Source organism: Cygnus atratus, chromosome 1 (assembly GCF_013377495.2).
Source record: "Cygnus atratus isolate AKBS03 ecotype Queensland, Australia chromosome 1, CAtr_DNAZoo_HiC_assembly, whole genome shotgun sequence".
Taxonomy (NCBI): domain Eukaryota; kingdom Metazoa; phylum Chordata; class Aves; order Anseriformes; family Anatidae; genus Cygnus; species Cygnus atratus.
The window spans coordinates 110,627,969-110,643,840 of NC_066362.1; the positions used below are offsets into that span (position 1 = coordinate 110,627,969).

Sequence of the window (15,872 nt, forward strand, 5' to 3'; positions counted from 1 at the left end):
AAAGTGGTGTCTATGCATGTATTTATATAACAAGGTGACTTCCTTTTGAAAGTGTATTCCAGCCAGCTTTTCGGCTACTCTTTAAGATATTGTTTAGTTGTTCATATTTTAGACAATAAAGATATCTCTAGAAAGCACTTATCTAACTGTTTAACTTCAGAAGGAGTGCACAGGAGCTGCACCAACTCCATGTCTTTAACCATAGGCCTGTACTACATCAACATAGGCCTGTACTACATTAGTACTATTTTGCTTCTTTGAAGCTCAGTACCAACATTAACTAATGTATGGGTTCACTGTATCTTTGAGGAGGTCATGTCTGCTGTTTTGCTGGTGGAAATACAGCAGTATAGGGAGATGAACTGATTTGCCCAAAGTCTGTCAAGGATGAAGCCTGAATGGGTTCACAGAAGTCCCTTGCTTGTGCTTCTCTGCTCTTTCCACTATTGTATCGCCCCAACAGGACCTCGCAAGATTGGAGAAAGGAAAGTACAATCCAGAGTATGCAGCTGTTCCGTTCATCTTGCAGTGTCTTGTCAGGAGAAATCCAGAGCTGCTGTACTGCTCTGTGATGCGTTTCTTTCTTTAGGACTTTATTTTAATCAGTGCATAAGCAAGATGTTTACCTGGGCTCAAGGGGAAACAGGACAAGTTAATCAAATAGAGGTCTGCTAAGGGTTTCGGAGTAAGGAATAGCCTTACTGTACATCTGCCTGAAGCCCATGAGCAGCACCTGGCAGAGGCTGGGAACGCACAGGTGGAGATACCACACATGATTGCCTGCCCCTATTTCCTTCTCCACTTATGTGCTCTTGGCTGCTATGGAGACAGGAGGATGGTGGGCTGATGTACCTTTGGTCTGACCCAGTATGTCTCTTATTCTGTTCCTAGGTGTATTTATAGGAAGTTGTCTAAGAAGGAGACTACACTTTCTAAATTCGGTATGACGGGAGTGAAGTCTGAACTCCCACAGATTTGCCACGTGGCGCTGAGCAAGTCATGTAGGCCCCACCCTCTCGGGTAGCAGGAGCGAGGCACCTGCAGATCTGGGACTTCTGCAGATCTGGGACTTAATACAGCCAGCCTACGCTGCTAGGCCCAGCTCCACACGCCTGGAAAGCTGCTTTTTTTGGTCTCAAGGTCTCTCTGCTTGTTCCCTGCGGTCCTTTAGGGGTAGGTGCTACGTGCACCTATAACCTCGGGTGCACTGAGGTCTTATCTCGAGCTAAGCTTCTGGTAGCACTGCACTATAAATATTTGAGCAGCAGCCAGGTCTTGTCTGCAGGTTCTCTATCAGCAGCTGAACTGCTGATCTCTTTAAATTATTAACCCTACAGTTTGGGGCATGGAAAAGGAAGAAGTCTATTTATTGCTTTAAAGGATCAATTCATATCCTGTATGTAGGGAGACGAGGTGCAGGGGAAGAAAAAGGTCAAAGTTTCTGAGAAGGGCAGAGAAAAACCTGTCAGGAACAGATGAGGATGTTGAGCTTCTAGCAGCAGCACTGAGTTCAGCAGCAGCAGTACCTCTCACAGAGAAATCTGCCCTCTGCTTAATGGCATGGTGTCCAGTGTGCTTATGGGGGGCTGGCAGGACTGGCTTTGATTCCCTTGCTGGTCAGAGGATCCAAACCATCATTATACATCTGGATAACTAGCAGGTCTGATTCTGGTTATACCGATAAAATATTTTCTCTGGCTTAACTGTTAGCATCTTGACTTACTATATTAACAAGGTATGTAGAGCAGCACAGAGACACAAGAAAAACACGGGCAGCCCAATCCAGATTTCTTCTCCCATCCCTCCATGTGCAAGAGAGGGACAAAGACTAGTAGTCACTGCAGGAGTTGTCCTTCAGCTTCTTGGGCATTTGACCGTGGCAGTTCTAAAAACAGACTACTTAACTGAAGAGGGGAAAAAATAGTGCAGAAGTCTGATTCATGCTCACCCTGGATGAAATGACAGTGTTCTGTTGTTGTTATTGTTGTTATTTTTAAAACAGGTAAAAATAACAGAGCTTTCATTGAGGTGGTGATCTGTGGGTGTTCACATTCGCTGTGTGTGAAACAAAACACGGCATTGTAGGCCAGGAAGCGGTCTGCTGTTTGCCTCTCTCAAAATGCTTTCATCATTCACCCTGAATCAGGCAGAGCATTGAAAAGTATTCACTGAACCTTTGATTACAAAAGTCACCGGCATTTTTGTCCGCATTATTCAGGGAATAATCTAGATGACTTGCCCTCTTCTATAATTCAGGGTGGAAAAAAAGCCAGAAAGAAGTTGCATGAAATTTGGTTACTTTATTTGATGAATATTACTCAGCCGGCTTCATGATTTACAATCAAGACTTGGCACGGCAGAAAAGCACTCTGATCTTTGGACAAGAGCTGGGACCCAGAACTCAAAAGAAATGCCTCTTTTAGGAAGCAGTGTGACGTGCAAGCAGTCAAAAAATTTTCAAGAAACCTCACTCTAATTAGAGAGATTAAAAAAATAATTTGAGTTTGACTGTATTATAAATTATAAATATTTCTTCTCCTATGAAGTATGAAAGCTGCAAGTACCCCAGGGTAGGAATGGCATCTTTGATGAGGAGTGTCCAGGTTTCAGTGGCCGCTTTCTGGAGAAAGAAATGCCGCTATTCTAAATATAATTCCATGTAATCACTTGTGTTTCATTGCTTTTATCAGAAGAGCTGGCTGGTTGCTAAAAATACCCTTGCAACAAGCTCGACTGTGAATCAGGTAGGAATATTTATCTTTCCCTCTGACAGAAGAAAACAAACCCAAATGGCAGTATCTGGTGAAGCTTTCTCTTTTCAGGGGGTGTTTACACAGGCCTTCATGCTGTCAAAAGGCAGGATGAACAATAAGCCCCTCGGGAGCATAAGGACAACAGAGAAAACGAAGTGAAAGCCTTGGTGCTTGCAACTGCATCCCACAGGAAATTCTCAACAACCCTTTTAAAGTAATTTTAACAAAATTCAATCCCATTCAGTGCAATTACTGTCAGGATGTCAAAGAAAAGAATTTAATAATGTATTGGTAGCAAAGGTAGCTTTCTGTGTTCCCCCTTTTTCAGTCTTCGTGGCAGTATATTCATACCTTCCACTGCCATTTTGTAACTAAAAGCAGATCAGGAGTTTGAGAGACATAAGAAAATACTTGAGGTTTTGAGTGGAGTTTGTATATTTTTCCATAATACCCTTCTGCTCTTTCCCTAACACACCAAGAAGAGTAAGGTGGTATAATGATAAAGTTGCTTAGGGTGCTACAGGAGTCCTTCTTTGGTACCCGCTAATTTGATGTGTGTTGGCTTTGGTAACTTCCATCCCATTAATTTTAAGTGCCAGTAATCTGGCTGCTGATGCAGTATTTATGACAGATCCTGCACTACAGAACAGTCTCTTTTTGAAGTGCAAAGCTGGTTTGTCTTTCTATTTTATGTCAGATTTCAAAATTACCTTTGGGCATTCTCTCTTGGACTGCTCTGCTGTAAACAAACTAAACATTATTTTAGTAAAGACAATGGAACGAATTCCGCTTTTACAGAGTCAACCACATTGAATTCAGTGACTTTCTGGCTGATAGAAGAATCAGGCTCAGTAAACAACACTGATAGCAAAGCAGTGCCTTTGAAATGTGTGTTAACATGATGATGAACCCAAAACTCTGCACCCTTCCCAGCTCTTTCATGGGCCTACAAAGTGAGCTTGTGGGTTGGTAGTTGAGATGTGATTTTTGATGGCACAAGCCTAAGGTAGTTTGCTAAGTGAAGCAGGCTCGTGTTGCTCAGTGTAGTCACTGGCTTGAGTAGGGGTTTCCAAAGTGGTCTGTGAAGCTCCAAGCAAACCAGGGAAAAATCAGCTCCATCAACAGAAGAACAAACTCCAAACCTAAACGAGCCATCCTATGAAGCACGTCCCACTCTGAACTGAAGGTCTCCAGCAACTGCATGTCTTCTCCCCACCTCAGTTCCACATGCTGTGGTACATGTACAGCTGCATGGCCCTCCCAGTCAGAAAGCAGCTGTGTCCTGTTGAAAAGTGCAAGCCACTTGCAAAATTGCAGGAACATCTGGGTCTACAGGGACCTGCATATATGCCTAACGTTTAATTGCCCTGGATCTTCCCATTGACTTCCAAGAAGGACTTGAAGCATTATGTGTGTCATAGCAAGCAACTCACATTCTGCCTTGCAGTATACTGCCATTAAAAAACGTGCAAAATGAAATCTCACCAGAATACATATGGTGGGATGTTTGCTTTTGTTCGTTTGTCAACCCGTTTATAATGTTGTGCAAGAAATTCAGTGTTCCCTAACTTTTCAATGTAATGGTGCTATTTTTTTCCATTGCAATGAATTAATGGAAGCATTCAAACAAAGTAGCAACTGAGCAAGCCTGTCTGTAAATAATGATAATAATAATATAGTAATAATAATTAAAAACAAACAAAAACACTTATGTTGGAACCAGATTGAATTGACGTAATAAAACATTTAGGAACTTGAGGGAAATGAGTGCTGTCTCTACAGGATGATCTTAAGACAGACATAAAACCAGATTGTACAACCACACTTCTTGTCAAAAAGAAATAGCGGGTGATTTGGCGTACTGTTAAAGTCACTTAAAGTATTCACAGAATAAGCCCTCTATCCTGTCTGACGAGCAGGCTGTGTTTGCACTCCTGCTGCCCTGGCCATGGGTGCCAGGTTCCTGCCGTATGTTGGTACCAGCCATCCATGAGCACTGCTGGTGGCCATCCCAGCAGGATTAGGCTGCAAGGTGGTCCTGCCTTGAGCCCTCTGGAGAGTCCATGTCTGTGTAGCAGTGGTTCTCCAGCTATGGTCTAGTCTGGCTTTTCTTGGTCTGGTTTTGTAAAAGCTTTTGCTTTGTGTTTCTGAGACAGGTTCACATGGAATATTCTTGTTAGGTTGTACCAAAGAGTGAAAATATGTTATCCTAGTTCCCAGGGTCACACCAAAAAAAAGGGCTTTCATGTTGACGTGGACTGACAAAAATGTGGTACATATGAACTATTAGATCAGCTACCACTTACTGGCAAGTCTGCTGACGATAGACATATATGGGTGAATGGCTTAAATTAACCAGGTCTGATTGCACTCTATACTGAAGCTATATTTAATTTTTTTTTCCTCTGATAGCTTTAAGATTCCCTGTAATATTTATCCTTAGTTTTATTTTTTGACCATGAATCCTTTTAAATATCCTGTTTATTTTTAGCTCTTCTGTCACTCATTTGTTATTCTAATTGCCTGCATGTCTTTTCGCCTCAACTTACAGCTTTCATCTTTCTGTTTTCTTTCCTCTAGTTTTAAAAGTTTACCTCTTTTTAGCTAATGTTTAATGTACTCAGAACTTCCAAATTGCCTTGCTTCTTGCTTTGAGAGGTTGTACTGAGTGTGTCAGTGTACGACTCGAAGTCCCACTTCGTTCTGTTGGTTTTTCAAGTCTTTTTTCTTTTCCATACTGTTTTTTGGCACTCTCTCTTGTTAAATACCTGGCCCCGATATCTTTCTAGAGGCTAATCACCCTGTCTGTGGAAAAATCTCCATCTGCAAGCAATAAAGGCGTGACACGTGAAGAAATAAGCCCTTTTTTGACAGTGGGGGGAAGTGGAAGTGGGTTGATCTGGATCCATCTGGCAAGGCACGTCACTCTTGTACCAAGCAATTTCTCAGCCGTGGTGGTTACCATACGGCAGAAGCTCCCTTTGGAGGAGGCAGAGAGGTGGTTTGTAGCGCGTTGCAATGCATGGAGTTTCCTGCAAAGAGAGGAATGCCACCGAATAGCAGAGATTTGCAAAATATTCTTCTTCGATAGGCTTATGTATCATTTCCCCTCTTTCTTTTCATGCATGAAGCAAGGACAATCTGCAAGAAGTGCTAACTAGGGTATGGAAACATCTGTTCAATAGGGAGAAGGTCCTTGTGATTGTACAGGTGAAGTGGGTGTCATCCTACATGCAAATATTCTTCTTTCTTAGATTTATTTGAAAGATAGCATGGACATAAAATGAGGGGAGAGGAACATTTAAAAAAAAAGGCTTGGAGTTGGTCACAGTTATTTTCATTTCCCAGATCCTTTCCTGTGAAAGTGCTTTGTTTGGTTTGGTTGGTTTACTTGTCTTATTTTATTAAGCTTATATCTTCATCTGCAACAGAGGCATTCTTCATTACTCCCGTTTCCTTACAAAGGCAAAATAACATGGATGTCACTGACTTCCCATAATTATAGCTGATGGCTTTATTATCCATTTTTTTTCCGAAGTGTACTGAGAGAAACACCACTGGCAGTCTGAGCTATTGATATCCTGGCATGCTAATAGAAATATTTTATGTCTGGATTGTGGAAAAATTCTTGTAAGAAAGACACAAGTAATTCCTAGAAGTCATGGGCAAGTTGTGTAGCAACCTAAATGATTTTTCATATTATACTTAATGCTTATACTGTACTTAAAGCATTTATTTATTTATTTATTTATTCACTGTTTTATTTTTAGAGAGAATAATCTTTGGGATATTTTTCTTATGTAGAACATGGTTTAGAAATTCACAACCACATTGTTAAATGATGAAAGAGTACATGTAAAGTGAACTAAGTGCTAACAAATACATGTCAGCAGACTGGTTGGTAGTCTTGCAGAAGATGGCTGCTTTCATTTTATGCTCTCTCCCCCCCAAATTGTTCCGGGCCCTAGTCTGTGAAGTGGTTCTGGGAAGGTCAAGCAGAGTAGCATGGTGGAGAAAGCACTGAAGTGGCACTCAGAAAACTTGTGTGAGGACTTCTCTCAGCTTTTTTACTAGCATACATGATGGCACTGGGCAAACCATTTCAACCCCTCAGCCTCAGTTTTCAGCTCTAGCACATGAGAATCTTAGAATTGTGGAATGGTTTGGGTTGGAAGGGGCCATCTAATTCATCTAGACCATCCAGTTCCAACCCTCCCTGCCATGGGCAGGGACACCTCCCACCAGATCAGGTTGCTCAAAGCCCCATCCAGCCTGGCCTTGAACGCTTCCAGGGAGGGGGCATTCACAGCTTCTCTGGGCAACCTGGTCCAGTGCCTCACCACCCTCACTGCAAAAAATTTCTTCCTTGTACTATATTTCATCCTTATACTAGCATTCTAGTGTTGACCACCTCTGTAAAGTGTTTGGATGTCTCATCCCCATGGGGAGGCTGATTCTGGTCCCCAGAATTGTAGACAATATCAGAGAAGAGACATTTGGCTCCTCAAATCTCTGCAGTTTATTCTCCAGTTACAGCCAATGAAGAGACTTTGGTTATGAGGAATAATGAGAAAATGACCTCCAATTCAAAAACATATTTGAAATGTTTCCCATGTACAAGGTTTCTGCAGGCTTATAAGTACACGAGAAATTCAAAGAATCTGATTAATTACAAGATTTACTGACAAACGTTTGTAAATTCATTCTGTGCATGAAGAGTTGGTGTGAACCTGTATGTGAAAGTACTGGTAATTACGGAGAGGAGACAGTGCATGGGGCTTTCTGCTTTGAATTTGGAACTGTGTGCACTGCTTTCATAATACCCATTATTATATATATGAATCTTGTAAATGAACTGATGAGAGTGATGGGAAGTTGCTTCATTATTTCGGAGGCTCACTCAAAATATTTTGTTTCTTTCAGAGACTTGAAGATAGAAAATCTGTTGCTAGATGAAGACAACAATATCAAGCTTATTGGTATGAAACTAGTTCGGCAATTCCAGTAATTAAAATTGGTAGTTTTATAAAGAGAATGTTAAGACTTCATAATCCTCCATGTGACAACTGCTAATGTTGCTGCAAAGAGGAGCTGGGAGAGTATAGATAGCAATCAAGCTGTTCCTGACAGCATTTTGTGAAAAAATGTTCCAAATAATTCAGCTTTAACTGGGTATGGGCATAATCCTTCATCTTCTAACCAGCGGCTTTCCTGTTTAAATCAGGTACTTTGTAAAGAATTAGAGAACTGACACCACAGAAGTAACTTATTTTATTATCTTTATAATTTTGCATTTACTGAGTTGGATTCTGCCCCCATATGCATATGCTTCCGCTGAAGTCGGTGGGAGTTGCATGCATTTTTAGCATCTAGCAAAATTTGGTCCTTTATTTATATTTGTTAAGTTTGCTTCCAGAACCCAATAAGAAATTGTTTTAGAGGGCCATTAAAAATATAAAAAAGATCGACAATAGAGACTTGATTGTATTCGGGTGTCAGTTGTATGCAGTACTCAATTCATTCAAGTTATGTGGACGTTTTAGATTAATCATTTGTGGGTATAGTCTCTCACTGCCGTTGTGTAATTGCCATTAATGTTAATGTCTGCACTGAAAAGAAAATATGCCTTTCACTAAAAAAAAAAAAAAAAGATTATATTTATTTCTATGCCTACACTCTTGCCAACAGCAGTGTCTGTGGCTGCAGACTTAAAACACTTGACTGACTTCCTTTCTTCGAAAAGTTTCATCACCTGAAAAGTGATGAAAAACGCTTAACATTCAGGTCAAATGGACAGTCTCTGTAATGTATAAAGCACATACATCTCGAAACAAACAAGAAGAGCATGGTTAATGAAATTTGAAATACTCAAAAATTACTCAGGGAATTTGGCCTCTAGAAGAACTGCCATGACTTCTAGTCGTTACTCTGCAGTGAATCAAATGTCTCTGGGAAAATAAAAGCAAAAGAGAATGCTGCATTACCTCAGTTACGGGTCAAAGGATACTGATATGTTACCATGAATCATTCATCAGTAATGATGGATACCACCCATTATCTTGATTTAGCAGATAAGTGAGACCAGATGGTTTGCAACAGTGCTATATGAACATCTGATAGATTTTAAAAATTTCTATAACTTTCCTGTTATTGGGTGTTTGATTACACAACAGTATGTGAACTTGACATCCAAAACCAGATCTAATCAGATGATATGTGTACAATTAAAACTTACATGCCAAAAAATAACTTCAGAGCTGTTCCTGCAGTTTTGTTTGCTTCAGTTGCATGGAAAGGTCTCCTCACAGTGGGTGGTGTGGGACGTATAGAGAAAGAGACAGATCTTCCGTAGCCTAGCTAGCTGAGATAAATTGTCCTCAGGTCTGCAGCCTGATGTTTTAAACGAGGCAGATTGTACACAGTATGTATTTTAAAACAAAGCAATTAAATTGCACCGTCCAACAGGGTATGTTATAAAAAAATAAAGGTTGCTTTATTAGTAATAATTTCACTGTAAGTAAAAACAGTTTTAAAGTCACAGTCTGCTCAAACACTTGTGTTTTATCAACAGTCAGCTTAAGTCAATTGTTTCATCTCCTCCCATTCCCAAAGGAAAACCTCTGATCTAATTTTCCAGAGAAGTCACTATTTTATTAAACAACCCCAAACAGTTAGGATTTGTTTTCCCATGTTTCACACAAGCTGGCTGTCCCGTGTCCTGCTTCTGCACAACTCATGCAAGGGAAATGTTCCAGCACATGTCTGTGTCTGGTGGAATAGACCTGATAATTTACTTCTTTTCCTCCTCCATGCCTGTTCCCTCACTCATCTTATTCCGCATTTAGTAAAATATTTTATGTAGTCTATCTTTCTAGAAATGTGATGAATCAATTGTGTTGTCAGGTAGTGCTGCCCAGGAAGGTTCTTCACTAGAGAAGAGTATGTTTAGAGGAGTTATGTGCTGCTTGTCATGCTTTCAAGAAGAGACTTTGAGCTACAAAACCAGATGACATTAACTGCTTTGCAGTAGGAGCTTAGTCTCCATGTCTTGTGCAGCAGCAAACACTCTAGTATCTAGTGAAAATGTTCTCTTGTAATAGCTGTGTAATATTAAAAAAATAGGAAAAAATAAAATAAAAACACAAAGAAAAGAGAAGAGGTGAATGGAAGACGAAAAATATAGCATAAAGTGACACTGGCGGTCCCTGATTGCTCATGCATTTCAGTGAGAACTGAATCCCCTGAACCCCTCTCTTGACACAGCTGCTTAGTGACACCTTGCTTTTTGTTACTCTTTTTAGCTACGTGATAAGATGGTTTAGAATATGTGTTTAGATAGTATTATTAGAAAAATTCCATTTGCTGTGTTAAGTGGACTTGCTGCTAGCTGCTTGGTAAGTCTCAAATCGAGGAACATCAGGATTAGCAACGCCGGAAGTGATTCACTTCTCTTTATCTACCATCCCATGGTGGTAGGTGACTGATAAAGGTGCCACAAAAGGCCACTCACAGACCATGCAAAGTCCTCGGCACTCTGCTCAAGGACCTACGGCACCAAAAGGACCCTGCCTATAAGTAGCTCTACTGAGGTCTGTGGAGCTCTACTGCCATAGACAAAGGTCAACCTTGTTCACGATCTCTCACTTTATTCTAAGGCTTGTGCTGTTAAATACCTTTTTCCATATTCCAACTGTCACAGCTTCAGAGATAGCCATGTATCCATAGCTTAATGTTGATTTTCTGGAGGCGTTGAAAAGTAGTAGTGCAATGCGATACTTCGATAGTATGAAGAGTGGGGGTGGTGGAGCTCCCATGTCATAATATTTACTCTGGAAAACCAAGTGTGGCCTTTGATCTGAATTCTGTAATTAGCTAGGCTTATTGAAAAAAAGCCCAAGAAAGAGACAGGAATGGCAGTAAAATTATCAATGCTGGTGGTAATACCATTCTTACCATGATAAAAATGCATCCTTACTACAAATGACCCTGTGATCACGATGTGCTGCCAAAGTATTCATAACAATATTCCCATTTCTTTTGCAATAAAATCCCCGTCCCCAGTATGCATGCATTTGCATGCATTTTTAATTTCAACAGGAACTAGCAAAAAAAAAAAAAAAGTATACCAGCCTGGTTGTAATGAATGGGCTGAGAAAAAGTCAATGAGATGTTTATAGTTTAAGTAAATAAGATAGTGAAAACTTTCACTAGAGGATACCTCTGTTGATAATGATAAACAGATGCTGGTTTATACCAGATCAGAACATAGCCATTATGTATTTTGAGTGTGAAGCATTATGTTACAGTCAAGTAATTTTGAGGTGGTATGTCACAGTAGGGTAAAGACCATGAGTAATACCCTGCAGAGGTATTATTTCTAGTTTTAAAAAGTATTTTACAGCTGACATAACCTATCTCAGGCCATAGCTAATAAATAAATTAATTAAGTAAACGGATCCTCAGAAGTATTTGTATAAGCCCCAGGGATAATACATATCTAACAGAGATGATTAAGCAGTGTCCAGAGACAATTGTTTTCCATCAGAGGCAAGGAAATTGCCTTGATCCTCCCTACAGTTTTTACAGTGCTGTCCAACAAACCCCTTTGAGCCTCTTTGGCTGTTTAAATGTGGTGCTGCTGTGCTTGCCTCCCTCTCAGAGAGTCAGCCAGGCAAGCAGCAAGCACTCTGCAGTCATTTGGACACTCCAACCCACATAGTCGTTTTTGTACTTTTTTTTTTTTGGTAAACATTATTCATTTTTAGCCCGGTTTCATAAGGGAACAAGACTTATGTGAACACCCCAGCAGTGTGCTTTTAATATCTTGAGGGACTCTTGTCTAATTTTAGCCACATTTGGCATAGGGTGAATCCTAAAGGACAGGCCGTTACTTCAAGTCTCATGAAAATACGTAGGCAGATAAGGGACAGAGACCCTAACCAGTGACTGGGTGGAGGGCGGCATGGGCTTAGCAGTAGCCTGTTATATTTGGCCTCCAGGATGCAATGCTTTTAGCCCAGCCGGGCAGGTGGGTAGCACACACAGAAGGCTGTTTTATGAGACACGTGGATAAAAGACATGAGTCTCTAGGAACAGGATTCAGTGCTCTGCTTCTCCACACTGCCCTGTTTATGTATAAGACAATTTTCATTTTAAACACACCTACATTTGGGGAATTTTTAAGAAGAGAGGATGAATGAAAAAGGAGACAAACAGATGTCAGTGTTCTTAATAACAATATTTTTGTTGAAGCTGTCATCAGTAGGAAGCTATTAATAAATGTGAACATCTTTGATTGTGACCCCTCTAGATCCTCTGCTCCTGGATATGATGCCCTGCTGCAAAGGCAGACTTCCCAGCCTGTCAGCTTTGCCTGTATCCTCCTCTTCCTTGCCAGTTTGCCTCACTTCTTCCCCTTTATCATGTCAAGTTGCTGCCTTCTCCCAAGACCCTCTGCAACCTCTCCTCACCTTCCCTTGTCATCTCCAAGGCTGTAGTTTCATAATTGCTCTCTACCAAGCCAAGTGTAGGCTACCACTAGACAGGGCGGGCTTGCACACCCCTGACTGCACATTGCCCCCAGCCTCTTCTGCTGCTGGTGTGACCGAGCTGCAAGCCCATTCCACAGCTGCTTTCTGCGAATTTCTTTCCTTGCTGAGTGGTTTAATTTTTAAGATCCTTTCTTAAAAACAGCTCACCCTGCAGCCATACCAGCGCTGGAGCAGATGAAGGAGGTTGGGAGAGCTCCCTTCTTGGCGCCAGCCTGGGCTTGGGTTGGCTGAGAGCACTTGTGAAACTGCAGCCTCCTCTGGTGCGGGGAGACTGCGTCTTGTTCCTGATCAGTTCATGATGCCAGCCTTTGCCAGTCCCTTGCTATTACTGCCAGCAGAGAACATCAGATACACCCAGGGGCCAGAAATACAATAATTCAAGACAGAAGAGGGGGAGGGAGAGCCAAATCAACACATTCCCCTTCTTGCTCCAAAATCTCCCTTGTGTTGCTTCAGAGCTGAAACGCCGACTCTGCAACCCCATGTGTTTGTGAATCACCACAACAGTCCCAGAAACCAACCTCCCTGCCTTAAATCTGATGGCTCCTTTAAAAGATTTAAAGGAAAAATTTGAAGAAGCAACGCTTGGCCTCTTAGCAGCAGTACGGAGCCCATGACAACCCAAGGCTGCTTTCTGCCCCATGCCCATCATGGAGTGAGGGCATGAGACAAACTCAGCTCCAGTTGCTGCCATCCAGTTCCCAGTGAAACATAATTGCTTTGTCTGTGAAACTGATGATCGTGTGTGTTCTAAGATGTTTTTTATTGCTTGTTGAAATCTCTTTTTATTTAACACAAATTGTAAAAATTTTTCATGTGAATGATTTTTTCTTAGACAGTTCGTTGCTTAGCTTTTGAAAAAAAAAAAAAGTACTTTTTTCCGTGCTGTTTTAGTGCTTTTTTACTGTATCTATCTCTTTCATAACTGTGTCTCTATGCTTTTCACAGACTTTGGACTGAGCAACTGTGCAGGCATCTTGGGTTATTCTGATCCATTCAGCACCCAGTGTGGGAGCCCAGCATATGCAGCCCCTGAACTTCTGGCAAGGAAAAAATACGGGCCCAAAATAGACGTTTGGTCCATGTGAGTTACTTCTCTAGTTTATAATTGTTGTTACTTGTCATCATTACGCATTGCTCAAATGAGAAATAAGCAAGAAAATCTGTTTAATTAGCATGACTCTGTGAACTAAGTTGTGCAGATATTTTGATTTAAAATAGAGCTGTATATAGATTGGTAGAACACATAGCATGGCAAGGTTGCAGTAAAGTACAGCTTCATCAATGACTTTGAGACATAGTAGAAAATACAGCTCTCACACAAGAGGAACAACATTTTGTTTTGTTTTCCCCAAAGGATCTTCAAACTTTTACACGGTCTCCATGCATTGTCCACAGTCACATCTAGCAGGAAATGTGAAATCTAGTCAGGTCATCCCTTTGAAAGCATAGTAGTTAAAAGGGAAGAAGACATGGGCAGAAATTTTGTGAGCCTGAGCACTTAGTAGCATTCAGGCAAAAGAACAGGCTAAAATCACCTGTGCCGGAGAGGGAGAAAGCTATAAATGTGTTCTGGAGTCAGTGAATTTATCTGCAGTACTTTTTTTAGACTGTGTAACTCCCACTGCTCTCCTGCTGGCCATGGCCATGGTGTCAGTTATTGTCTCTCCCTGAGAGGAATTAGGTGAGATTAGCTGAGTTTTAGCTTTTGTATTAGGATCTGAATATTTTCCCTCACCAGTGAACTGGGGATAGTAAAATACAAATCAATTTAAATGAAGTAATAGATTTTAGTGGTTCCCTAGTTTAAGTATCTGGAATACTCTGAAAACATAAAGTGCTGTATAAGTGCTACTACTGCTAAGAAAGTTTGGCCATAGTTTATATATGAGACTAGGACCTGGGTCAACTTCATCTCTCAGGTTGATCTGGTCAGCACCCTGTGACACCTTAATACTCTTTAAAACTTCCCCCACCGGAGCCTGATCTGCAGTCTGTGTTCCAAGGAGACCTGCACCTAAACCATCACATGGCTACTTCACTTCTCGCTCCAGCAGTGGGCCATCCCTCCACATCAAGGGGGAGATTATCAGCCCTGAGGAATGCAGGCACTCTTACTGGGACTGGAATGCAGACAAACAGAGCACAGTCATTCCTGTAAACCATTTAAACTTCCCCAGTAATAATATCCTGCTCTTTTTTTTAAAAAAAATTTAAGAAAGAAACATACAGTTAACCCCTACCCTTCCTCGTAGCTGAACAAATGCTTGCTGTGATCAGTGGTTCATAATAGCACACTGGTTTAGATTCTTTCTGTTCACATACATTTATTCAGCAGACTGGGGAAACAAATTCCCAAAAGGAAGGAATTCCACTCACTTGAATTTAAAGCCCTTTTGCGAGAGAGAAGAACAAGAGTACCCAACCCACTTTTCATCACTGACTCTGCTGGGTAAAAACAAGCAATAAGTTTTCTGCTATGAAAAAATGTAATTGTTCATACCTGATCTTTGAGCTGCACCAGAGGCCAGTGGAAGCCTTTGGGCATCAAGCCAGGACTTGCGATGTACCCATTGACATGGGCAGTTGTACCACACCCAGGGAAGCAGCAGGATAAGGCCCCTGAAAGCACTTTAAGTATTTATGCAGCCTGAGGAGAGACATAATTGTGGATTGGCATTTAGCTGAGAACTTGCCTAACAGCTGGACTCGGTTCTGTGACTCCCAGCTTATGTCTTACACATTGTGTGACCCTCCATGAGCAAACCTCTGTAAACTCTTGCCCAAATCATTGTGTGCAACAGAAGGAGAACACTTTTCATCCTTTTTAGTAGTTGTTAGGCACTGAAAACAGTCACTAAAACTTCAAACTAAGTTTTTTCTTGTTCCTGATCATTTTGGTTTCTTATATTGTATGTTTTCTTTAGTGGGGTAAACATGTATGCGATGTTGACTGGAACGTTACCTTTTACTGTGGAGCCATTCAGCTTGAGAGCTTTATACCAGAAAATGGTGGACAAAGAAATGAACCCTTTTCCCACCCAGCTCTCTACAGGTAATCAAAGGAGTATGTTTGTACCTATTCAGATCCAGTTGGTTGGAACCATTGCATTGAATTCTGGATTGTGAGTCATGCTACCAGCATGGCATGCTAATCGTGAAAAATGTTCTTTTTCATTTTATTCTCCAAAAGATCTGGGGGTGTTGGTGTAGTATAACTCCTTTTGTTTTGACTTTTATATGTAAGCTGTAGAATCATCAAGTTGTACAGAATATGAGAGAGGAACAAGTCTGTGAAAATCTGTGAAATTGCTTTCAGAAAATAGCTGGTCAGTTTTGCATGTTTGGATGATTTTAGTGTAGGGTATGGATGCATGAACTCATTATTTTGGAATAACACATTCCTGGGCATTATCATGATTAAAGTTGAGTGATAAGCTACCTTGATTGACCTCACATTCATTATGGAATAATGACATGCACTCAGAAAGTTATTTTGGGACAGTAGCCTGTGATAACCTTCGTGTGTTCAGAAAATGCAAAATTGTCATTGCATTAATATTAGAAA

At 41.0% G+C, this 15,872-nt stretch overlaps 1 protein-coding gene across 2 annotated transcripts in view; it reads left to right on the forward strand.

Moving 5' to 3' along the window:
• Positions 1–15,872, forward strand: part of HUNK (hormonally up-regulated Neu-associated kinase) — a 56,843-nt gene that overhangs the window by 19,248 nt on the left and 21,723 nt on the right. For both annotated transcript variants that reach the window (XM_035545794.2, XM_035545795.1), the window contains exons 3-5: positions 7,677–7,732; positions 13,253–13,388; positions 15,232–15,359. In XM_035545794.2, the coding sequence (XP_035401687.1) occupies positions 7,677–7,732; positions 13,253–13,388; positions 15,232–15,359 (320 nt within the window). The remainder of the gene's footprint in view (positions 1–7,676; positions 7,733–13,252; positions 13,389–15,231; positions 15,360–15,872) is intronic.